This window comes from Pocillopora damicornis, chromosome 13 (genome assembly GCF_964200805.1).
Source record: "Pocillopora damicornis chromosome 13, jaPocDami1.2, whole genome shotgun sequence".
In the NCBI taxonomy this organism is placed as follows: Eukaryota; Metazoa; Cnidaria; class Anthozoa; order Scleractinia; family Pocilloporidae; genus Pocillopora; species Pocillopora damicornis.
In genome coordinates this window covers 782,816-807,786 of record NC_142682.1, presented here as the reverse complement: position 1 = coordinate 807,786, position 24,971 = coordinate 782,816, and the positions used below count along the sequence as shown (strand labels likewise).

Sequence of the window (24,971 nt, the reverse complement as noted above, 5' to 3'; positions counted from 1 at the left end):
TTTATGTTCGGAAAAATCTATTTAATCAACCTTTCTTTTGAACACTATGAAAACAAACTGACATGCCAAAGTGTTAACATGATGCTATCGAATGCGACCAAAGTGCAAGAACGTCAGAGATCCAATTATCAGTCGCAAATCTCTTGCGGTCGCAGACCCCCAAGCTGGCACCTCGTACATGATACGGCCGACGTTGCGAAGGGAAAGATCGTTTCTTAGTGCTCTTGGTGGATTTCTCAAACCCCGAAATTTACTTTAAGGTAAGGCCGTTAGCTTCTGAATTGCATCAAATTATCCGCGTTCAAATTTCTGGATAGAGCTCTACTTATGACAAGCTGATTTGAAATGGACACCAGCGGAAAACGAGTTTAACGCACAAGATGCATGTGAAACTTTTAATAGAATTCTCCAAAGATCCACTGACTGCTCTACGAAAACCACTGAATTATTGCAATCTTTATTTTTCTTAAAAAAAAAATGTTTTTCAATTTTTTTTCTTATTTAAACATATCTATCATTATTTTCCCCAAAATCGCCTAGGGTAAAGAGGGGGATTACTATATTACAAATATAATATCAATTTATTCAGACACACATATAAACAACACACACAAGTTGCAAGAACAACGAGTTAAACTTACTAAGCTAGGAATATATTAATTAAACAATCAAATAATGGCCTCAGAAAAGCGATTAGTGTTAATTATAAAACTTTGTACTTCGCGGAAAAAAGCTCAGTTGACGTCGTAATTTACAGACTCAACACTACAATAAAAAATTTAGTTTCCTAGCATCACTACTCAATGACCATGTTTCTCCTCGAAGATTCGCAGCAGAGGTAAGGAGGACATTTTACGTAACAATTAAATAATTCTACTTTAATGTTACAGATGAAAGCATGCCTTTATCGGTTTTCTTCTAAAATACCCGGAAAAGTAAAAACTCAGCAAAAAGCTGAACCTGACTGGAAAATAATGAAATAGATTATTAACGTTTAAACAAGTAGAGATATTTTTATACAAAGTTTGTCAAGTAACAACATCCCCTTTGCCATCCTCGCAAGAGATACTGACTGATTACACGATGCAGAATTAAGCATTTTGAAAGAGGTATTTTTTTTATCGATGAAGGTATTGTTGAACTAATACTCATTAACGAAACATCAAAAAAGGTGTTAGAAAGGGGAGGAGGGGGGGGGGACTCCCATATTATGACATCCTTTTCTTACGCCTGTCAAGAATACCTTTCCTTTCTCTTAGACAAAGCAAACTTGAAAAATTGTTCCGATTAAAGTGAAAAAAATTCAAGAGATCATATGATTTCTTGATCAAACACAATAAACCATCGCTGCCTCACTGAAAGCATGGGTTTGTAAAACTTAAAGGGTTATTTTCAAAGCCCTTCGTAGAATCCTTGGTTTTAATGTCCACAGTGTCTTTGTTAAGTCCTTCGGGACCGTCGTCACTGAATGCATGCAGCACCGATTCGTCCGCCGATGAATATTCATTACCTTCTGCTCTTTTTTGTGGCTCTTTGTAGAGTGGATTGTCAAACTCTTTTACCATTGGGAGGTTTGGGTTACCCAGGTAGACTGGATTCTCAAACTGTGCCATCCGTGCTGGTTCTCTTTTAGGTTTTGAATCATCCTTACTCGCTCTACGCCTCTTACAGATGAACAATACCAAAAGTATGGCACCTAGCATTGATTAAAACACGGCACGAGTCAGAATCGAAACAAAAGAAAAAGGGTTAACCGTGCATCAAGGTTTACCGAAAAAGTACTGGATTAACACTAGAAATTCGCGGTCCAGCTTTCAAAAATCAAATCCGGCAAGGTACAAGAGAAAATAATGGGACATTATTTTCTCCCGGCCGAATATCACTGATTGCGAAAAAAAGACAGTAAGATTTTATGAACAAAAATTCACACAATTTATGTTTCGGTTTTATGAGCCTTGCTTGCTTACGTTTTCTTTCGCATGCAGAAGCGATAAATGAGTTAGGAACTTCAAGGCGCGGTTGCTATAAGTTGAAAAATTGTGTTGCTAATTAATTATCCAGATATCGGTTAAGAAGAAATAATAAACGTTTATGATTGTACTTGGCCTACCGAGCAATAAAAGTGATGAAGTAATAATGATGACGGTAAGTTTCCAAGACGACTCGTCAGCATTTTCCTGCTCTTTGGCCTCTCCTGGGGTCCTAGTTGTGAGCTGTCCGTTGGTACTTGTCTGATAAAAGAAATAAAAGGCAAGAAGAGGAGCCTATGGGCGAGTACCCAGTGGCGCGACAAACAATTACAAAGCACTTGATACAAGCAGCTTCCAAATTAACCTGTCCTTGTTAGCCAGCTCACCTTTCGCTATCGTAAAGTTTCAAAATCTCAGCTTATAACTGAGAACATTGAAAATATTGTTTACCATAAATGCCAGATTATTTTGAATTCTTGTTTTCTTGCGAATCCAAAAATAGGAAAATCTACCTACCTTCATTTCAACATTTCGCGATGTTGTCGATAATGTAGAAATGGTTGTCTTGTCTTCAGTAACTGGCTTTTGAATCTCTGTCATTTTCAAAGTAAAAATATACACTAAGTTAACAATCTTGTTCACGTTAAAATTTTAAATGATTTGACCAACAAAGTAGGATTGCATTGTAGTCTAAAAATTAGTCATAAATGTTGTAGGAGACAGCAATAGCCCACCTTCACACTGCAATTCACTGACAGCTCCTGGTGAGACTGTGATGAAACCTTGTCCACAGGGAAGGCAATCCATCTGACCAACAGAAGGCTGGTAAGAGCCAAGCGGACAAAGAGCGCATGTCCGGTTCACAGAACTGTACGAGCCAGCAGGACAGTTCGCTGCGTAAAGAATAGTTAAACATATCTTAACCCTTTAGCCCTTAAGAGTGACTCGCATCTAATTTCTCCTTACTGTGTCCCCCCTGAATCAAATATGAAAGTTATGAGAATAGAGAAGATGATCACCAACTAAAGCAGCTCTTGATTGTCAAACAAATTCTCCTTGTCAGCCTCTTTGGAGATGTATGGAGAACAGTATGGAGAATATGCATATTGATGTTAGGGTGTAAAGGGTCAGCGGTAAGTTCTGCGAGACACTCAGAGCAGTTTTCACGGTTCTCTTAAGACTCGGAAGGGCCGAAAAAAACGAAAAAAATTACTAAGGTACTGCATAACTGGGAAAACAATCTTTACTTTCTCCTATAATTTATCGTCGTTTCTTCTGTTGGACGGGCTCAGTTTTTGAATAATTTTTGATATGAATATCAAAAGTAATGAGAATTGCTTCGGCTTAGTCTTGCCACGCTTTTAACCTTTTCTAGAAAATCTGCACTTCCTATTAATCAATTAAATCTCAGACTAAAACCAATCGCGATTTGATTGTTTACGTTTTCCTCTATTAGAAGCTGATAAGGTTCAACAACAAAACCAAGAGAGGCCTTAATCCTCATTTGCCAAAATGTAAAATAAAAGCTAAGGAAGAAGTTTTTTATATGCCAGCCAATTTGCTAAAGTTTTGTGGCCAGAAATTGTAGCTTCAATCGCTCTCCACTTGAATTAAAATTTGTGACAAATGTTAACTTACCTATACAGTGCATTTCTTCAACAGTTCCATTGGTAATTGTTGTTAGGTTTTTACCGCAAGCAATACAAGCTGACTTCCCTCGGGATGGTTGGTACATGCCAAGCGGACAAAAAAAGCATGTTTTGTTCTTTGTACTGTATGAACCAGCTGGACAATCAGCTGAAGGGTCACCGGATAAAGAGAAAAATATGATATTAATGGTACCCTTAGCTTAGAGTCTCAAAAGTAAGTTCCTGTTGTATACTCTTGTTGGAAAGGAGGCGATCGAAGTATGAAGAAAATGTGATAGAAAACGTTGTATACAGAAAAAAGGTTAGGGCATTTTGGACCTATTTTGATGAAAAAACAACTGGAGATAGTTAGAACGTATTTACGAGAGATTGACAACACAAATAACTCTAGTAATCTCTAAAAGTTAATTTTGACTTTTTCCTAAATTTTTGTCATCATACTTCATTTCTCTTTAAGCTTCTAAAAAAATTCATTAATGTTCAGACATTTTTAACATTTACGGTGTCTATTATGAATCAGTGAAGACAACCACAGGCATTTTTCCATTGACTGAAGTTAAATACAATATATTAGACTTTCTAGAATACTTCAATGCAAAGTCTTTTGCGATACGAAAGCAAGAATGTCACCCGAGATAAAACCGAGCCAAGAAAACTTTACTTGACATTACCAATACAGTCTGATTCTTCCACTGTTCCATTAAAGACTGTGGTGAGGTTTGTGCCACAGGGAATACATCTTGTTTGTCCTTGCACAGGTTGGTAAGTTCCGAACGGACATTCTGTGCATGTTTCATTCTCCTCTACATATGATGAGCCAGCAGGACAGTTTGCTGAGGAGATAAAGACACAGTATGTTTAAAGAGAACGCAGATCAGACTAATAAGAAATTCTTTATTAACTAAATTTTATGGCTAACTCGTAAGCATAGAGGTGTAAACAAGTAAAATAGGACTAAAACGTTCGCAAATACATCAGAGGGCCTTTTAACACGTTCAGTTAGCTATAAGTTCAGATCCGTCAACGTCGGCCTCAAATATTAGAGTCAAAGACAGGGCCGTAGTGTCTGGAACGAGATATAAGCTGAATTTTTTCCACCTTTGCCCCCTACTGTAATTCAGAGCCAATCAGAAATGGGTTAAAGTTGACGTTATGCTTACCACAAATGTAACCATTTTCATCGAGAGCCTGTCCGGAGGGACATTCCGGAGACAGAGGGTAAACAAGAAGGCTTCCAGGATCTCCATAAACAACAGTGTTTTTCCAAGGTACCTCAAAAGTCTTGTTTAGTATGCTAGAATTGAACTGTTCCACTTTTTCAATCAGATTCGCGCCAATATCAGCAATGGCTTCAACTATTTCCATGTGACGGATAAAGTTGGATTGTTTCCAAGCTTCTTTATCGATATCTAGGATAAATGCAATGGTGGCGGTGTGATTATTTCTTGAGCTGTACTTAAACTCGGAGATCAGCTTGATGGATGCATTAAGTGATCTTGCTAAAGAACGAGGAATGTCATCAGTTAAGGTCTCGTTTTCTGATGACGGCAATACTTCTATGCTGGAATTGCATGACAGAGCTTTGTGCACGGAATTGTTGGAGGTGTTTGATACCTCCCAGCAGGAAGATGAGATATTCAGGGCGAAAAGCAGTCTGGGAAGACCCACAGAGTAGCCTAGTACGTCAAGCCGGGCCTTCTGACTGATTGCCACACCATGCTGGTTGGATGCCTCACAGTAGTAATAACCTTCTTGATGTCGGCGAGGACCAGGCATGTGTAAAACGGGTCTCGTCTCGTTAATTTTGACAACAGACGAGTTGATGGATATGAAGAACCATTGAAAAGTAGGCGCAGGCTGGCCCGTTGCGTTGCAAATGAATGTCGCGGGCATTTCATCGTCAACAATAACTCTTTGTGGCTGTGGATGTAGAGTGATACTGGGCTTGTTATGAACTTTGATAATCGTCACGTTAGACGATGAACTGCCTTTATTGTTTGAAGCGACACAGACATAAACACCTTCATGTTTCTTGCTGATAGCGCGTACATAGAAAGTTCCATCCAGTGATTCGTCAACAAGCTTGTCATTCCTCATCCAAGCATACTTAATCTCAGTATCACTTTCAGCAGTGCAACGCAGTGATAAACTTTCTCCATTCAGGACGATAATTTCCTTTTGAGGTGAAGAGGTAACGTATGGTGTCCCCCCACACAAAACGGAATCGTCGCGGGTTTCATTCAGCAACAAAACAGCTTGTTGGAGCGTGTTTTCAGTTTCTGGCATTGTTAACGCTTTATAAGTTAATGCCATAATCATGTCTTTCAGCTTAGGAAGTGCGTCTTTTATCTTTATTGCCTGTGGACTGCTTTCAAACTCGTAAAATTCCCTTAACCCTTCAAAAGAATATTCGATACAGTCCATGGCACCTGAACATTCCTGAAATCCGCTATTATGGGTGAATACCTCGAGGAATGCCCTCCAAGCCTCAAGAGTTTCATTCCAAGACTGTAAGGAGTCATTTCGAACCTGAGTGCTCTCATTTTTGAGGAGTTCTATCATCTCTAGGTAGTCTGAGACGAACGAACTGTTTGGACTTCTTGAGGAACTGTTGGAAAGGTTGGAATTACTCGACGAGTTGGGCCATAAGCTGATGCCATGAACAGTGTGTGTCATTCTGTCGAGGTCATGGAATCCGGAAGATAGCTCTTCATCCAGTCCTTTAGCGGCTGAAATTAGGTTTTCCAGTGAGCGAAGAATGGAGATTAGGAACAAACGTGTTGAATTGGCAAACTGGCATGCATGAGGGTAATCCGTGAAACTGACATGTAAAACATTTACGTTTGTGTAATTCTCAAAATGACTCTGTTCTTTCGGAGCCGCCCGCTTCTTCCTGGATGATGTTCCACCAAACAGCTTGTTAAGGATCGTCTTGGAGGCAGAATTGATTGAGCGTTCGACTTGATCGAAGTCAATTACAAAAGGGACCAACGTTGATTGACTATTAGCAGAGCTAACATCGCACTGAAAAAGGATCTTTTTTGTATCTTTTGATGCTGTGGTTAGTGAAAACCTAAGGTCTCCAACATCTACAGTTTTATTACCATACGAATTAGTGGCATTCATAGCTTGGGATATCTTCAGTCCAAAGTCAACGATTCGGCGGACATGAATCATAGAAGCATTGACAATTTCTACCGCTGAAAGGCTCTGCTCCGTGTAAGATTTTACTTTGTGCAGCTCATTAAGTGCCACTTCATGACGAATTCTCGCTTTCTCGTAAACAGCTGTAGCCTTTTTAACCTTTTCAACGGATTCTCTAAGATGCAGAAAGGCATTTTGAAAAGTTTCATTCAAGGCATCAAGCGTAAATTTAAGCTCAGTCATAGAAATGAGACATTCCTCGTTGTGTTTGACACAAAGGGGATCGATGACTTTGGTTTGGCATCCATATCGCTTACAGCAAGGGTAAGGAGGACCAAATCCACCGGGTTTTGTTTTCTCTTTTTGGCCTGAGCACTTAATTTCCTTGATCATCTTGACTACAGCTTTTACCTCGAAACTTTTCTGTTCGTACTCTACCAGCCGCGGTTTACCAAGAACTGTCTTGTAGGTCTCAGAACAACCAAATATTTTCTTGCTGAAATGTCCCACAATACCTCCACCAATCGCACCAGCCAATCCTCCAATAACCTTTCCGACTTTCGTTCCCACAGGTCCAAACGCACTTCCAATAACCCCTCCAACAAATTTTCCAACCTGAGCTCCTTTCTTAGCATAATCCATTATTTTTTTGAACGAGACCCCGGATCTACAGTTTCCAGTATACACGGTATGATACGTCTGCACACTAAAACTGCGTTTTCTAGTGCTACTTTCCACAACTTTTACTATCATTGGTTTGTCAACCGTGGCACAGTATCGCTCAAGATAAGTTATGTTTATTTGGTCCTGGCAGAGGTCAGGGTGAACACAGCCGTTCAAACAAGTGTAGTTGCACTCTCTTATTTCACATACAGGATTTAGAAGATATCGATTAAGGTTAACCGTGTTGTTAAAACTCACTTTTGCTGATTGATATTGTAGACGTGCCACACGAAGATTCTCTGCAGCTTTTTCCTTTTTTCGTCTCAGCTGTTCAGTGATCGTCTGTTTTTCTTTAAGAAATTTCCTGGCTGCATCTGCTTTCGTATTTGCAACACTAAACGCTGCCTTTGCATTCCTCAACCTTCTAGCTGCCTCCTTGGCTGCAAGGATAGTCTCATTGGCAATCGTACCTTCTAGCATGGAATGAAGACGTGATGACTTTCTTATGGTGCCCTTCACTCCAAAAAGCAAGGATTTCCAGTCCGCAACGTTTTCAAGGTCAGCTGTTACATTCAAAAGCGTCTCGAATGTTCCAAAAATTGGTCCCGAAATGGAAAAGAAGAGCTCATTTCCTACCATTCGTATGCTAGTGGTTTTGGTCAGTCCCAATAATCGAACAGAACTCTCAAATGTAGTCTCGAGTGGCTCATTTTTGCGGCTTATTAGCATTCTCAGCGGTCTCCAAGCAGGGAAAGTTATTGCACTACCAAGGGGTAGGTCTCTCAAGGCAGTTCCCACAACGATTATACTACTGTCTGCGCCAGAACTGTTAGTTAAACAGTAGTTGTCAGTCAGGGACCATACATTACAATTAATGTTGGTAAAACAGAGTTGTTTGTGACAAATCTGTGCCACAAGGGCAAAACGAACACCAGCAAAGGATTGCCGAATGGACGACTGGGTGAATACCAGAGAGATGGTCACTGGAAGATCTGACTTAAGTTTAATGAGGCGACTGATGGCATTTTCAACGTTTGAACGATTCTTGTATGCTTGTGACTTGGCTATGAAAAGATCAAGGACTCTTGGTATCTTGTCAAGATCGTTGTCAATCTCTGCAACCACTTTTTTTAGCTTCAAGAGATCTGAAGAGGAGGAGAGCAAATTTCTAGCCTTGATGACCTTAACGAGCGTCTCTTCTATCATTGCAGCCCCCCTTTGCGCTGTTTCTTGCAATTCAGGAACAAATATCTGAACATCTAAAAAGACCCTCTTTATGTCTCGCGACTGATATTCCAGAGATTTCAAGTTTTTGTTAGAATCGAATGCTTCGATATCTTCTCCACCGTCAATCGAGTAGTAGATTTGCAAATATTTGATTCCTCCATTGGGTTTAATGAAGGTGAAAAAAATGCTATTCTTGAAAGGTTCGGCTGCTCGATCCAGGGTAAAGGTGAAGCCTTGAGGAACATGGCATTCCGATGTGAAAAGGGGTGGTCCTTAATAGAGAAAACAAAATGTACTAGTTACAAACTTTAACATAATAACTATCCTAATAATGATAAAAATAAAAGAAACGAACGATAACGCGGAGAAGGGGGCATCAAGATCAACAACAAGCATCGTTAAGATTTACCTCCAAGTTGTGACTTTGCGACCACACTGTTTGCATGAAACCTCAGAGAAGACTTCTTGCCCAAAACTTGTATAGAAAAAGTAAACTCGACTGATCCATGGAATATACTCTTGATTGGCCGAGAAAAGTACCTGGTGAGTAACTACAATACAAATAGAGACTAAGGATTATAATGTAATTGTTACGAGGAAATTGCAACCTTGAGATTACGTTGAAACCCTCCATGCAGTTTTCTTGATCCTCATGTGATGTCCGATATGATTCCTTCCACGTCCACAACGTTACTACGTTGCATTGAATAACCCTCCAAGATCAAAGCTGTGCATGGTTGGCCCTGGTCTCCAGGTTGTCTAGGTATTGATAAACTTAAAATGAAATTGAATTCTCTTGGCTATTTTATAATAGTTACAAGACAAGGCTTTATACTCACGCTGTTCAAATCTTCTACAAATGAGAACACTTGGCCACTCATTTTCATGTTGATTGTAAAGTCACTTGTGTTTTTTAGGGAAATGTTAGTAGTTCCTTTCCACCACATATTATAATGAAAATCTGAAAAGTGTTCAGCCATTGGATCTGAAGGCAAGGAGTTCGTTAAGCTTTGGTACTTTTTTGGAGCGGTGAAACCAAAAGATGATAACAAGACACCCCAGCCATTATAAGTCAAGTCCTTCAAAACGGGCATTTTGCTAATTTCTTTACCAGCCTTTTCGGATAATGTCAGGAACACTGCACTACCGCAAGGGTCGGTTGCAAAACAACAGCCTTTGCTGGGCAGGGAAATTTGTTTCCTCCCAGCGGAGATAGTGAAAGTGACTTTCGGACGATATGTGACCATTGCATTGGGGATACCAAGAGGAGGAAACTTGCAATTCAGGTAGTCACTTTGCGTGCTTGTGATCTGAATGAGGTCGGCTCGAGTGTTTTCTGCGGCAAATAAATTGTTGTCGTCTTTAACCATAAGTCGTATCCATAATGGTAGCTTGTCTGTCAAGTACCGCATGAAAGACTTTGGAAAAGCGTCTTCCTGAATGAATTCAATCAAGGCTTCTGTGGTTGGCTGAAAGGAGCACATTTCGTTCGATGTTTGGCCTTCTGAGCTCGTATTGGTAGAGCTTGTCTGGGCGATGAGTGTTTTCAGCAACTCTGATTCTTGACCTGATTGATAAGGTGAAGAGAAATTGTATCCCACAAGACTCAAAGGAATTGTTTTGTTGTCAGATGTAATGATGTGAACAGGCCCTGACTGGACGAGAACATCATTTTGTAGGGTTGAGGAGGGGCTATAGGCTACTTTTAGCCCGCATGGGAAGTTCTCTAGGTTCTTCGTTCGGCATCCGATTGGTACCTCGCCATTTAAAAGCCCCAGTCTGGTGTAAATGCTGTTTGCATTTGATATGTTATGACCAACAAAGATTGGGCTATTCGTGGGAGACACAAAAGTATGCTTGTCTATCCCACTGAGGTCATATGACACCATACCAACTCCAGACTCGTGTCCAATAACTTTAAACTCCGCTTGATCTGATGGATACTGAATCATCACTCTCTTCGGATGGAAGGTCATTTTCAGGGTTGCATCGAAGAGAACAGTCAATACGTTGTTAGGTTTCGCAAGTAATGAAAGATCTTCCGAAAGCCTTCCGGGAATCAGTTTTGGGAAATCAGGAGGTGTAACAACACCTCTTTCACAGAGATCCCCTTCATATCCAGTATTCTGACAATCACATGAAAACTTTTGTGAATCGATGACGATGCATCTTCCTCCGTGCCGACAGGGATTGGGTTTGCAAAGGATTATCTCTAGGTAGAATTCAAACAGAAACAGGAATGAAGTAAGATACTGAACAAATAGGTTAAATAACAAATTACTTATTACTACTAGTGCACGGAGGGATGAAAACTTCAGGAAAAGGGAACAGGAGTTTAGTGTTCGTTTTTGCTACAATATGAATTCTTCATGCAATGCCCATTCCCCAATGACAACTCATACCTTCACACGTAAAGTTTCCTATGTTCCATGCTACGTCGCTGGAGTTAGTCAGCCGGCACGTTGCAACGTTGCGGCCAGATACAACGTATCCTTCTATACAGTCAAGTGTGCATGTGGAACCAAACGTCGTGTGACATGGAAGTAAAACTATGCCTTTCTCTGGTGGATATAGTCGACCACAACGTCTCACTATGTTGAGTTATGGAGGGAAAAATAACGTGAGTATTTTAAAATGGATTGACAAGGTAAGTGGTAACGTCCTAACGATACAAGTGATGGCATGCTCAGCTTGCGGTACAAACTCCTCACAAATAAAAGATATAAATATTGTTAAACATAATCGTCAAACAGGAGTTTATAGACAAAAAGATTTTCTAGAGTAATAAGCAAATTTGGTGTAGAAAAGATATCGTAGAAAGAAACGTGACTGGAAAAAGCAGAAGGAAAACTGAGAAGTGTGAGAATCTACTGGCTATTCAACTGCCATTGTTGTTACCTTTGCAAGACGTTTGCCGTCCGTCCCACTTTGAAGAATTGAGGCAAGTTCTCTTTCCAGAACCTTGTATTTCATATCCATCCTCGCACGTGAACCAACAGGTCTCATTTGTGACAGATCCGCTGCAGTTCATGTGACCATAAGGTGGGGCAAAGATGTCCTCACAAGGAAGTCCTAATTAAGGCGAGGAAAAAAATTTGAAAGGACGGTAATGACAGTTGTCTACACATTCCTAAAGGCCTAATTCCTATGTACCTGTTGCTCAATAACATTTATTCCGAGGTCTCGTACTCTCTGATAGACTCTGAGAAAAACCTTAACAACATGAATTTGTTAAACTAAGGTAGCAGTTGCATAGTATAACCTACCTTCACAGGTTCGCATGTCAGCCCTTTGTCTGTAGCCATGAAAACATGAGCAGCCATATGACCCATGTGTATTGTGGCACTTGTGTTCACAAAAGTGGACTCCTGTGTTACATTCATTCACATCTGTGAGGTAAAACGAATACGATCAGCGATCTGTAACTGAACAGTATTCGATCCATACACAACTTTTCTTTTGGAGAGCGGACTGGTGGGTTGATCGATAGATCAATGGTTTATTCGGCCCATGGTCAGGTCTGTAGGGTGGTGTTAGAGTCTCCAAACTTATATGCGGTTATTTTGCCAACAGCTATATTCTTTAGGACAGTTACAGATCAACTGAAGTTGTTTTTATGTTCCGCAGCGTTACAAAGGAATATAGGACAGTCTTACCCCGGCACCGCTTTCCATCGTACAGAAGCTGATATCCCAAGTCACAGCTGCAGGTGTAGTTCCCTCGTGTGTTGTGACAGATTTGATCACATCCTGCTTGGATGACCGTTTTGTTAAGGCTCTTTACGAACATAGGGGTGCATTCGTCCACATCTGAAAAAAAAGACATGGTGCTCGAGGAATAAATTTCACTGGTTAAGCTGTACGTGCATGGATAGTGTTAACGACAAATAGGTAAATAGCCATCAACTAATGACCTCTGCGCAAAGCAATAACTATTTCCTTGGCGAATTAGTAAGAAAGATGGTGGCAAGAAGTGCTTTTCAAAACTAAGAGGCCATGGTAAGAAGATGGGTGGCCTTTTACCTGAACAAGTCTTGTTGTCTTCGTTGAGTTCATATCCTGAGTTGCAAGAGCAGTAGAAGCCTCCATGGTAATTGTTACACTTTTGCTGGCAGCCGTGATGTCCCAGCAAGCATTCATCATGATCTGTAACATAGGTTAACAAACGGTTTCATCCTGAGTGTTTTTAATAGGAATCGGTCAACTCAACACCTGTATAAGGCTTCATGGGGAATCTGACCTTGCGGATTACATGAGGTTGTAAATGAAGACGGATGTGACAGAATGAGCAAACATTTGCCTGTGCTCTTCCGCTGTCTCAAATAAACTTGCAGCCATTTTCATTAGGAGTAACATACCCGAGCAAGATCTTCCATTTGAATCCAAGAGGAACCCAGCGGGGCATTCACAGCGATAAGATCCCACAGTGTTAACGCACTGGTGGGTACAGAAACCATTATTTGACAGGCATTCGTCAATATCTGAAAATAAAGAGTAATATTGCTGTCAGTCTTACAACAGTGGTACTACGCAAAGAGACAAATAGAGGTGTAAATAAAGCAAGAGGCTGGCTAACAAGTTATTATTCTGATCTCATTCTGGCTGCCCTGACTATAAATTTTCTCCTAACTATTTTCTGAAAACATGTACTAAGCAAGTCATCTCACCTTCGCAGTAAGTACCGTTGTTCCCCCTAATAAGTTTGAAGCCATTAAAGCAGCCGCATGAAAAATTTCCGGGTTGATTATGGCATGTTTGAGGGCATCCTCCATTGGCTGTTAAACATTCGTTGACATCTTAAAGAGAAACACACGGAATTTATTTGTATCACATAGAGAAGTAAGACACCGTTAGCATTTCCTCTACATTAGGCTGATTTTCATGGACACCTTGAGCAAGCCATCTCCAGTTCTCTCCCACCTGACAAATTAGTAACAGATTGTTTTCAAAATTACCATCACAGATGGTTCCACCACTTCGGAGCTTAAATCCTGGTGCACAGGTGCACTTGTAGCCAGGAACGAGGTTGACACAGTTTGCACCACAAGCCTCTCCAGGAACCCCACAACTGCAAGGTCTTGGCAATAAAGTCTGACATTCGTCGATATCTGAAAATGAGACAGCAGGTGAATACGAATAGATTACTTGGCTCACGAGTAAAGCGTGGAGATAGTTTGGGTTTAAAAGGGAATCACTACTCGTGGAGGCTTAAGGTTGGTTTCTTTCTCGCTTAAGAAATCGATGAATTCAAATGCGCTTCTTGATAAAATGGAAACAAGAGAAAGTATTGGCATTTGCAGAAGTTCCAATGTTGTCAAAGTACTAAACATTTATCTTGAGAATGAAGAAAAAATTGTAAAATCTAGCAGCGCGAAGATGGTTCTTCCTTATCAAAGAACTTTCCTAGACCTTCTATAATCTCAATGTTAAAAATCATTCCTCTTCAATCACTTTTGAAATGTGATACCTATATGACCATTGCTAAACATCATGATGGAAATCATACCCTGACATCTGTGGCCATGCTGGGTGTATCCAATGTTGCAGCTGCACTGATATGAGCCAGGTGTATTCACACAATTTTGGTCACATCCACCATTATTTCTAGCACATTCATTGTCATCTATGCATAAAAACACAAGACACTGCCACTCCTAACGTCACCTCCACCCTAACTTCCATTGAATCGACTTTATAAGATTGCGAGTGGAGATCGTCGATCATTTTTCTACGATCAGCGATCAGTTATGAAAATGAATATGAAGGGTTCCTTACTTTACAACAAATGTCAAAATGTGATATTTATGTAAGGAAACAAGAAATGAATGGTTGAAGAAACTGGTTTACTTTTGTACCAATCCAATTCTCTGAGATCGGAGTAGGGTTGATCTAGGGGAAAGCAATCACGCGTTGCAAATCTGTTCACGTGTACCCCTAAGCGGCGTCTATATGGGTACCATCGAAACACTTCAAGGAGCACTCGACGGAGCCCGAATACCTTGAACTTGTGGTGAAATTTCCTTAAACTACTTGCCGATAAGGCCTACATGGGATCTCAGTCTCCAGACTTGACCCCGTCTTAAGACAATTGAAAACTGGTTGGAGTACATTATGGTTTATTAAATTGATATGCACCCATGATTAAGATGGGAAAGATAACCAGGAAAACGTTGTTAATAACAAAACATGCATGCAATGTAAATGCAGAGTACCATTGCCACAGGTAGACCCAGTCCATCCCGAAGAACATTGGCACCTGTTGGGTGCGACACAAGAGCCATGATTGGAATTACAACCCTGAGAGCAAATCGCTAAAAGCAAAATAAAAGAATTCATTGGATAAATTTTGAAATAGGCAGCTATAGAAAATTTCATAAATATGAAAATTACTGGAGAAGTTAATGTACCTTTGGTGCATTCTCTTGAGCTTGAATAGCTTTTCTTCCATCCACTGCAGCAGTAAATTATTTTCACATAGACATTTCTGGTTCTTTGGACAGTGTAATACACTGTTCTTGGTCTGGAAGATAATCACATGTACAGTGAATTATAAGAGTTACTCAGATTATGATGAAATAGGCTGGAAATTTTTAACTGAATTGAAATAATTTAATTGAAATGAAATAAGAAAAACCGTAAAATTGAATAGTACCTAAACACATGGATTCTAAGGAATATAATTTATAAAAATCTGAGCTGGCGGGAGGCAAACTGGCTAAATGAAAAAGAGAACTATTACATTGCAGATAAGAGGCTAAATCAATCTCGTACCCAGATCGTACAGTGATTAATAAACTGTAGAGACCTTACCGTTATGTGGCCGGGGAAGGGCTAGGTACGAAACCATGGCTAGGCTGGTGAGCAAATCTCAAAATGACATAGTCTACACATTTTATACAAGTTTTCGAAAGGTTGGGTTAATATGTGGAATCTTAAAACGCACTTATAGTCATCACTTGATATATCCTTTTTGACGGAGACAAAAGCTGATTAGTTTTAGGAGGATGTTTTTCTTTTGAAATATATTTACTGACCTGGTTGTGTCACATCTGCCCCAACCAAACCATCCGCAACTGGTTGTGGTGTGTGTGTATGTTGTCCTTGATGTAACAGTGTAGTAAGCCTCTGTCTGCACTGTATACCTGGAACAAACGTTTTGCCTGCAAGATACGACAAGACAGACACATGTTTGCCCATGTGCGTACTTTGAAACCGCTAAGAGGTGGTGTTTGCTATCGCATAATTTGAAAATGACAAAGCCATTAAAATAGAGCTGCTAGCCAAATTTGATTCATGTGTCCCTGACCGCTACGTTGGAAGACACATTACAAACATCTAATTCAGAAACAACAAATCCTGCCACAATCTAAAGGTAAAACTTAGAAAGCAATTCGTTCTCCCTCAGGGTGAAATCAAGCATGAATGAATAACTCAAACGCGCAGAAAGTCTGCGCAGTCGCAAAAGCAGGTTCTGTCTTTTATTATTTCAGATATTCTCTAAAGCGCCGTAAGAGACATGGGATTGTTGGTGATGGTTTGTTCTGAGTGGAAGCTCTTCATATCTGGAACCCCAGCTCACGGAGCTATCCCTATCCTGAATGCATTTCATCAAGAAAAAAGTAATAGGATAGCATTGTCGTAGCCGAACCACCCCATGAGTGTATTAACTTGTAAGACAAACTACTGGAAAATTGGGTAGAAATCAATGACGGTTACAAATCCGTTTTCCTTGAACAAACCTTCAGAAAATTAACCCTTCGTAACACAACAGGCATCCATCTGCTTCGAGGCAAGAGTAATTTTTCGCTAAATCAGGCGCTTGTTATGTAGTTGTTTATTTGAACACGTAATGCATCAATTTTCGATTAGCATATGGCCTGTAGCTCACAGAAAGTGAAACACGTCCGTCCTTTTTGAGTGAATTTTGGTTGCATGTGAGTGAGGTTGAGGTGCTGGAGAACGGCGAGGAGATCGGTTCTTTTAATTAAAACCGACTTCGGCAAAAATATACTGCAGTAGGAAACCACAATTCGCCCAAAGCTAAAAATAACTTGGATGAAATCTACATATTCCGGTGTACCTCTTGATTCTAACAGTCTCCCTCTCTGTCTCATAACCTTCTCTTGGTTTCAAAACTGTAGTGAAATTCTGAATCTTAGACTTAAATAACTGAAAAAGAAAATATCTGTTGCGTTTTGACAACGATAAGTGTGAAGCTACGTAAATAACACATTATCGTGAGAAATCGACAACAGATGTTATTTAAAAACAAAACAAAACAAAACAAAACACGTTAAAGGCCTGACTTTCAGGCATTGTCTGCCCTGTCCAAGGGAGTCCATTTTGAAGCTTGATGAAAGCGAGAGTCGATTTGAAAAGGCAAATATTGCGAACGTAAGGATCTATCAAGCTCAGTTGCCATTAGAAAAGAGATGAATTAGAAAACCAAAAAGTTGAAAAGTTCGAGATAATTTCGTGAAAGAGGGCATAGGGTAAAACATGGACTGGACCATTTTTTGGACCATTTTTTGGACCATTTTTTGGACTATTTTTTGGACCATTTTTTGGACCATTTTTTGGACTATTTTTTGGACCATTTTTTGGACTATTTTATAGGGGGGAAGCATACCATTAGTACTCAGGGAGGGGTGGGATGTAGTCTACTAGTACTGAGGGAGGGGTGGGAGGCAGAGTGTTATTACTCAGGGAGGGGTGAGAGAAGGACTATTGCTAGGCAGTGAGGGGTGAGAGGTGGATGTAAGAGTAAACATTACTTGTTAATGGAGCTTTTACTCGATCCTACAAATTATCTTCATCGGTTTTTCGACTGACTTTTTGAATGTTCTTCATTTTTGTCGTCTTGCGAAAGCGAAACTGCCACGTGAACACTGGACTTTGATTTCTATTGAAAATATCGCGTTTAAGATCCTCTACTGTTGAGTTATGCCTGTGCCTTTTGAGTCGGCATGTGTACCATCAGTTGCTTCACGGTTCCCTTTGTGTATACAGTATGTAATTACTAAATTTATCGATCTTCCTTTTGTCATTCATCTTATCAGACGAGATCATGAAATTTCCGGTCCTTAGCCCTTAATTTAGCAGCATATAGAATTCACCAGCGCTCTTGCAATTTTAACGTCTATACCTTTACTATATAAAATAATCAGCAAACGATTTCGAAGAGGAATTCATCTTCTCGTATCGAGCAAAAGCACTGCTTTACTTGTAATATGGGAAAGATGGGAAAGCGCAAATATCGATTTTATCTGTTTCGCAAACAAAGGAGTTAATCACCCACACCGGAAATAGCGACCAGGCATTCCTCGCGACTCCTCCCGTACGTTTGCTTTCCAATTTGCCCGGGCCGCTGCCAATCACTTCTTGTGTAAAAACCTACGTAACCCGCTAAGTGAAAGTACAGTGACTACTGTTGCTTACCGATATTTTCCGTCGGCAAAACGTAGAAGTCAGTAAATGTGACCGATTCTGCCCGGAAAATTTTATTGTCTGCAGCTTGGATATGTCAGGAGAGTTTCATTGACAGCTGGATTAACTGCACCCCGTGTTGTGAAACCATAATTATAAAGACATCGCGCTTTCCTTCGTTGTTTTTGTCACATACTAAAGGGAAACGTGAGGTAACTGAAAGATGATTTATGCTAACCCGTCGGTATCACTTTGCACTGGCACAAGTCGACCTAAAAGGCACAACGCATATCTTATATCTTAGTGGAGGATCGAAAACAGGAATGGAATTGATGATATTTTCAATGACAATTATAGTCCAGTGTTTAAGTGCCAGTTTCGCATTCGCATTAAAAAAGATTAAAGAAACGTTACGGTCCAGCGCAAAATTTTGACATACAAATAATCTGTCGAAAAGCCGCTCAAAATAATTTGTGATTCAATGAACAATCCATAAGTCAGTAGCAGTTACCAGTATATCAACTTCCCACCCCTCCCTGCGCAGTAGTACTTCTTTCTCCACTAGTAGTAACAGTCTGCCTACCATCCCTCCCTGAGAACTGAGAGACTGCATCCCACCCATCCCTAAGAAATAATGTTTTGCCTCCCCCCCCCCCATAAAAAAATAGTCCATATTTTACCCTACGCCCATAGGCAGAGGGTAAAATATGGACTGGACCATATTTTGGACCATTTTTTTACCTTTTCTTTTGGACCATTTTCTTTTTTGGGAGGAGGGGGGGAGGCTGACCATTAGCACTTAGGGGTCGGTGGGATGCAGTCTATCAGCATTCAGGGAGGGATGGTAGGAAGACTGTTGTTACTGAGGGAGGGGTGGAGGACGAACTATCAGTACGCAGAGAGGGGTGGGAGGTTTATGTATGAGTAACTACTACTAATTATGGAGTGTTCATTGAATCATACAAATTGTTTTGAGCGGTTTTTCGACCGATTATTACTATGTCAAAATTTTTGTGCTGGGTCTTAGCGTTTATTTCATTCTTGTCATGCGAATGCGAAACTGGCACTTAAACACTGGACTATAATTGTTATTGAAAATATCGCCATCTTCCACTGTTAAGTCATGCGTGTGCCTGTTTGGTCGACTTGTGCCAGTGCTAAGTGATACTCGTGAATTATCTTTCAGTTGCCTCACGTTTCCCTTTTTGTATGTGACTATGGGCCTATGACAAAATTGTTAATATAGACAAATTTTCTGTCATTACCAACACTTTACAGGTGCGGATGGTTTGTCGTGATTCGACAATTTTTTGAGGCGGACAAATTTTTCAAGCGCACCGCCGACAAAATTCGTCCCGGCAAAAGCTTGGGAAAATCTACTAAATAAACAAAACCGTGATAAACTTGTCTATCATATGTCGTAAACACTGCCATTAGTGAATTTGACAACTTTTTGACAGCTTCAACATTTTTAGTGCGAATGCAACAGAGGAAACAAAAATTTGTCATGACAAAATTTGTCCTTTGATTTTGATGAGACATTTCTAAATTTGTCTGCTAGTGCGGATATATAGACCCAAAAAAAAGCGAAGCAAAAGCGCAATGTCTTTATAAATGGTTTCACAACATGAGGTGTAATCCAGCTGTCAATGAAACTCTCCTGACATATTCAAGCTACAGACAAAAAAATTTCCCAATAGAACAGTACTTCTACGTTTTGCCGACGGAAAATATCGGTAAGCAACAGTAGTCACTGTACTTTCACTTAGCGGGTTACGTAGGTTTTCACACAAGAAGTGATTGGCAGCGGCCCGGGCAAATTGGAAAGCAAACGTACGGGAGGAGTCGCGAGGAATGCCTGGTCGCTATTTCCGGTGTGGGTGATTAACTCCTTTGTTTGCGAAACAGATAAAATCGATATTTGCGCTTTCCCATCTTTCCCATATTACAAGTAAAGCAGTGCTTTTGCTCGATACGAGAAGATGAATTCCTCTTCGAAATCGTTTGCTGATTATTTTATATAGTAAAGGTATAGACGTTAAAATTGCAAGAGCGCTGGTGAATTCTATATGCTGCTAAATTAAGGGCTAAGGACCGGAAATTTCATGATCTCGTCTGATAAGATGAATGACAAAAGGAAGATCGATAAATTTAGTAATTACATACTGTATACACAAAGGGAACCGTGAAGCAACTGATGGTACACATGCCGACTCAAAAGGCACAGGCATAACTCAACAGTAGAGGATCTTAAACGCGATATTTTCAATAGAAATCAAAGTCCAGTGTTCACGTGGCAGTTTCGCTTTCGCAAGACGACAAAAATGAAGAACATTCAAAAAGTCAGTCGAAAAACCGATGAAGATAATTTGTAGGATCGAGTAAAAGCTCCATTAACAAGTAATGTTTACTCTTACATCCACCTCTCACCCCTCACTGCCTAGCAATAGTCCTTCTCTCACCCCTCCCTGAGTAATAACACTCTGCCTCCCACCCCTCCCTCAGTACTAGTAGACTACATCCCACCCCTCCCTGAGTACTAATGGTATGCTTCCCCCCTATAAAATGGTCCAAAAAATGGTCCAAAAAATAGTCCAAAAAATGGTCCAGTCCATGTTTTACCCTATGCCGTGAAAGAGGCCTGAGGCTTCCGACATGCTTGGGTGCTCTTTAATTAAGTAAGACGAGTTTAAAGTTGACACAAACACTCTATGCCCTCCACTATTGACATAGCCATTCTAAGTTAATCCATAATAACAAAAGCATTATGCTCTCTTCGTTTGCTCAAGATTTTATTTGATAGCTACCTACAAGCTAATAAAGTTCTCAGAAAATGATGTTCACTTTCTGAGAATCCCTCGAATACAATCTGATGAGGAAGCCATTATATCGACGAAACCAAAGTACGTATTTCGAATAAACTGCATTCAACATATCTTTCTGATCTATTACAGTCGAGCCTGAACAGCCCCCACCTAATTATGTTTTGTGACAACAAATTTCGGTTTTACTCGCATCTTTAGCAGAATCGGCTACATAAAGTATTGATAACGATATGTACTTTAAACGAAAATGGAAAAGATATGATGTTTTTCAAGTTTCACTGTAACCTTACGGTTGAGGTGAAAGTAAGTTCAATGGTTCGAGATTTTTCTGCATCTTAATAAGGGTAAACCCTACAGCTACTTTCAGTTAAAGCGTAGCCGGAAATGTCGCTTGCTTTTGCATCTTCGCCCCATAATTTATGTTTGAAAGCTCGTGAACTAATTTTGTTTTCTGTTAAGATCCTCTTTGCGCTTTAGACCTCGACAACATTTGTTTTTGCTTTTGTATTTCGTTTTTTCTTTTTCATCTCCTGTACACAACAATTCTTTGTCTAAAGAGCCGTGCGAAATGCGAAGGCCGGAAGTTTCATGAGAATCTTTCCAGACCTTCACCTTGACTTATTAAACCCCACGTCTGTGTCTATCTGCCTTCCTATCGCCCCTCCAAGATTCCAAAACTTTACTTACAAGAAAGGAGTGCTGAAGAAACGTAATGGTTTGCAAACGCAATAAACAAAATATTGAATATTCATGTAGACGCCACACTACGTTATAAATGTCTGTCTACTTACCCATATTCGTTGAGATTTGATGGGTTGATAACAGTTTGCCTCGTTCTCGTGAAGCATGTAACCAAGCACAAGACAGAAAATAACTTGGGAAACATAGTGGTGCAGTACAGATTGTGGCCTTCGCTAGTGCCCTTACTAACGAATCCACAGCCGGAATGGGTAGACTTAATGAGAGGTCCCTATTATTAAACAACAATGAAGTGAGGCCCAACAAAGAGCATGCGCAAGGTAAAGAGGAAAAAGTGCAACTACATTACGAATAGTGTGATGTCCTCTTGCTCGAATTCTATCCTATTCTAAACCATTGCAAAAAGTAGCCATGATAGAGATTTCTTAAATCTCTGCATGTTGTAACTTCGAGAAAGCTTCCTTGCATATTTATGCGCTAGTTTCTAGGTGAATGATTTCTCGAACTCGAAAATAGCAACGTTTAACGTTGTCCAATTTTCTAGGAATCATTTTCTCTTCTCGGAAAGCAATGATAACGAATTGACGCAATCAGCAAGATCGTGCTGGTTTTCAAAGCAAATCCTGTAGAGAATTATTTCTCACCCATCGATCTGGCGATCTGGTCTTTCTAAACAACATCAGAGTACTCTTCGAGACTTGAAACCAAACCCTCTTCACTCATGTGTGAATCACGAGTAGATGTGTTTTGGCCGGACCTAGCTCATTCTCATCTCTGTTTAAATTCCATACTAATTTGTGTGAAGATTTAATCAGAGAATGAGCTAAAATCTCCTGATTAAATTCCATACTAATTTGTGTGAAGATTTAATCAGAAAGCTCATTTCTCATTTCTGTTTAAATTCTATACTAATTTATCAGAAGATTTAATCAGAGAAACTCATTTCTCATTCTCTGATTAAAATCTCTCATAAATTTATCAGGAGATTTAATCAGAAAAAATTCTAAAAAATTCTAAAAAATTCTAGCTCATTCTCATCTCTTCATTAATTCTCTCATAAATTTATCAGGGTTTACTTCTCATACATTGCGTGCGTGTTCACTCAAGTGTGTTGTGACTACGTGACGAGAGACTGCTCATAACTGGTCATGACTACTTTGACAAAACCACACAAAACCACATAAACCACACTAGGCACACCACTTTAGGTCCTTGTGAACCTGTATCACCCTTTGAACCAGTTGGTCCTTGCGGTCCTGTATCTCCTTTTGAACCTGTTGATCCTTTTGGTCCTATATCACCTTTTGGACCTTGTGGTCCAGCATCACCTTTTTCTCCTTTCGGACCTGGAGGTCCCTCGGGACCTTCTTTACTACCGTCATATGTGTAGTCAATTATATGAGAACCGTCAGAGTAACCCATTGTTTTTATTAACATGAAAGAAATTTTTTTAAATCTGAAAAAATTTGCATAAAACTTTGACTCGACGAGGCTTGCCGAGGCTCATCGACACTCCCATGAGGTTTCTAGCTCATTTCGAGAGCTCCCTTGAGGTTTTGTGTGGTTTAGTGTGGTTTAGTGTGGTTTTGTGTGGTTTTGTCAAAGTAGTCATGACCAGTTATGAGCAGTCTCTCGTCACGTAGTCACAACACACTTGAGTGAACACGCACGCAATGTATGAGAAATAAACCCTGATAAATTTATGAGAGAATTAATGAAGAGATGAGAATGAGATAGAATTTTTTAGAATTTTTTAGAATTTTTTCTGATTAAATCTCCTGATAAATTTATGAGAGATTTTAATCAGAGAATGAGAAATGAGTTTCTCTGATTAAATCTTCTGATAAATTAGTATAGAATTTAAACAGAAATGAGAAATGAGCTTTCTGATTAAATCTTCACACAAATTAGTATGGAATTTAATCAGGAGATTTTAGCTCATTCTCTGATTAAATCTTCACACAAATTAGTATGGAATTTAAACAGAGATGAGAATGAGCTAGGTCCGGCCAAAACACATCTACTATCACGATAGCAGCTAAATCTAAAGGTCCCTCCTGATCGATGACGTCAATTGATAAAAATAAACCTAACAGGGCAAACAAAAATGATTCACAATAAAGAGATGAACATTGATTACAGATCACATACTTGGAAATTGAAATTTGCATTCATTTTTCAAAATGCATACAGCTGCTGTAAAATACATTGTGTGCTCCATGTTGGGTGCCAGTAAGTTGGTGACCATTAATTTTTTAAAAAAGTGTTAAAGATTAGTTCTAAATTGTAAATAGGACGGGTTTGGTGACTGATGATTTCCTTAGCAACTCACAATATTTTCATTGTTTATGTTTTGTCAGCTTTTGTTTTTCTGGCTTTGTTTCTTCCTTTATCTCACGTATAGGGACTGTTTTTATGCGAGAACGTAGCGTATGATCTAGAATCTAGTCAGTGAAAATCCTATTTGATTTACAGACCTTCATGAGTCATCAAGCACACTACTTCGAAATGTATTGCTTACTCCATTTTTTGCGTCTTCTTTGCCATTTATTGCTGCGAAACTATAACGTCAAGCTGATCGAGAGGTATAAGAATTTTTTCAGAATGGTATGGCCATGGCATAAAAATCATCTCGGCAAACAACCACGTTCAGTGGTTATGTTCTCATCCGCAACAACTTCTCTCTCGTAATTTAACTTAGCTCATTCTAAAGACGAAATCGTCTTCACCAAGAAATCATTGTTGATGTAACTAAATTTTCAGTAAGCAAGATGTCTGATTGTTATGATTATTCTTCATTCTTGACTGCTTTTGGGAGAGTTCAATGAATCTTTGCTTGAAATAAATAAATCAGATAGTAAATGCGAAATTCCACGAGAAATGTTGCTGTAGTGTATTAAATTTGCCGAATGAAGACTTTGTTTTGCGTAAGAACAGATTTTTGCCATACTATGTAAATGAAATTTCTGCTGGGAAATAATTTTCGCGTTTTTATATGCAACAGAACAAACAGAATACTGCGTGCAGATCGACCTTAACAGAAATCATTACCGCTTTTTTTGATACATTAAGATTGTTATGTAATGCCTGCCTCAAAATGAAGCACGTAACCGAAGTTCATGCAGCTCGGCGAATGGGACACTTAGAAATCTAATACTTTCTCCCTGATCCTGCAAACTTACCTTGTTGAGGCTTGTGAAGAACAACACGCGTTTGGGAGAGTAGTTGTGCTTTCAGCACACTTGTTTGCACTTAGTATGTGTCAACTGAGCGAAGCGAATATAGTTTAGAGGCAATGCAATTAGTAACATGATATGGCGAGCCGCATAACTTTTACTCCGAAAGCTTTAAATCCAACATAACAGGGGC

At 39.7% G+C, this 24,971-nt stretch overlaps 1 protein-coding gene across 2 annotated transcripts; it reads right to left on the bottom strand.

The window, feature by feature from the left end:
• Positions 1 to 440: 440 nt before the first annotated feature.
• Positions 441 to 23,000, bottom strand: LOC149034910 (uncharacterized). Of its 2 annotated transcripts, none has more exons than XM_089192720.1 (23): positions 22,803 to 23,000; positions 21,695 to 21,873; positions 15,687 to 15,812; positions 15,060 to 15,172; positions 14,865 to 14,963; positions 14,159 to 14,275; positions 13,608 to 13,760; positions 13,320 to 13,448; positions 13,011 to 13,133; positions 12,676 to 12,798; positions 12,310 to 12,462; positions 11,920 to 12,042; positions 11,552 to 11,725; positions 11,056 to 11,244; positions 9,493 to 10,865; positions 9,063 to 9,204; positions 4,780 to 8,925; positions 4,291 to 4,452; positions 3,609 to 3,767; positions 2,705 to 2,863; positions 2,487 to 2,563; positions 2,111 to 2,231; positions 441 to 1,696 (listed from the first exon to the last, which is right to left on the bottom strand). In XM_089192720.1, exons 2-23 carry the CDS (start codon positions 21,787 to 21,789, stop codon positions 1,353 to 1,355), a joined length of 8,400 nt encoding a protein of 2,799 aa, XP_089048846.1. In that variant the 5' UTR covers positions 21,790 to 21,873; positions 22,803 to 23,000; the 3' UTR covers positions 441 to 1,352. The 2 variants fall into 2 exon arrangements, with proteins under 2 accessions (XP_089048846.1, XP_089048847.1); XM_089192721.1 differs by lacking the exon at positions 22,803 to 23,000 and adding an exon at positions 22,247 to 22,380.
• Between the last annotated feature and the right edge of the window lie 1,971 nt (positions 23,001 to 24,971).

Bases quoted from the DNA above. Each gene is read 5' to 3' on its own strand.
- LOC149034910 (XM_089192721.1), bottom strand. From the start codon at position 22,282: ATGTTGTTTAGAAAGACCAGATCGCCAGATCGATGG. The intron at 12,799-13,010 runs GTATGTTACTCC...CCTATGTTACAG, and splicing joins AAATGGAAGATCTTGCTCGG to ATCATGATGAATGCTTGCTG. The intron at 1,697-2,110 runs GTAGGCCAAGTA...AATCAATGCTAG, and splicing joins TTCATCACTTTTATTGCTCG to GTGCCATACTTTTGGTATTG.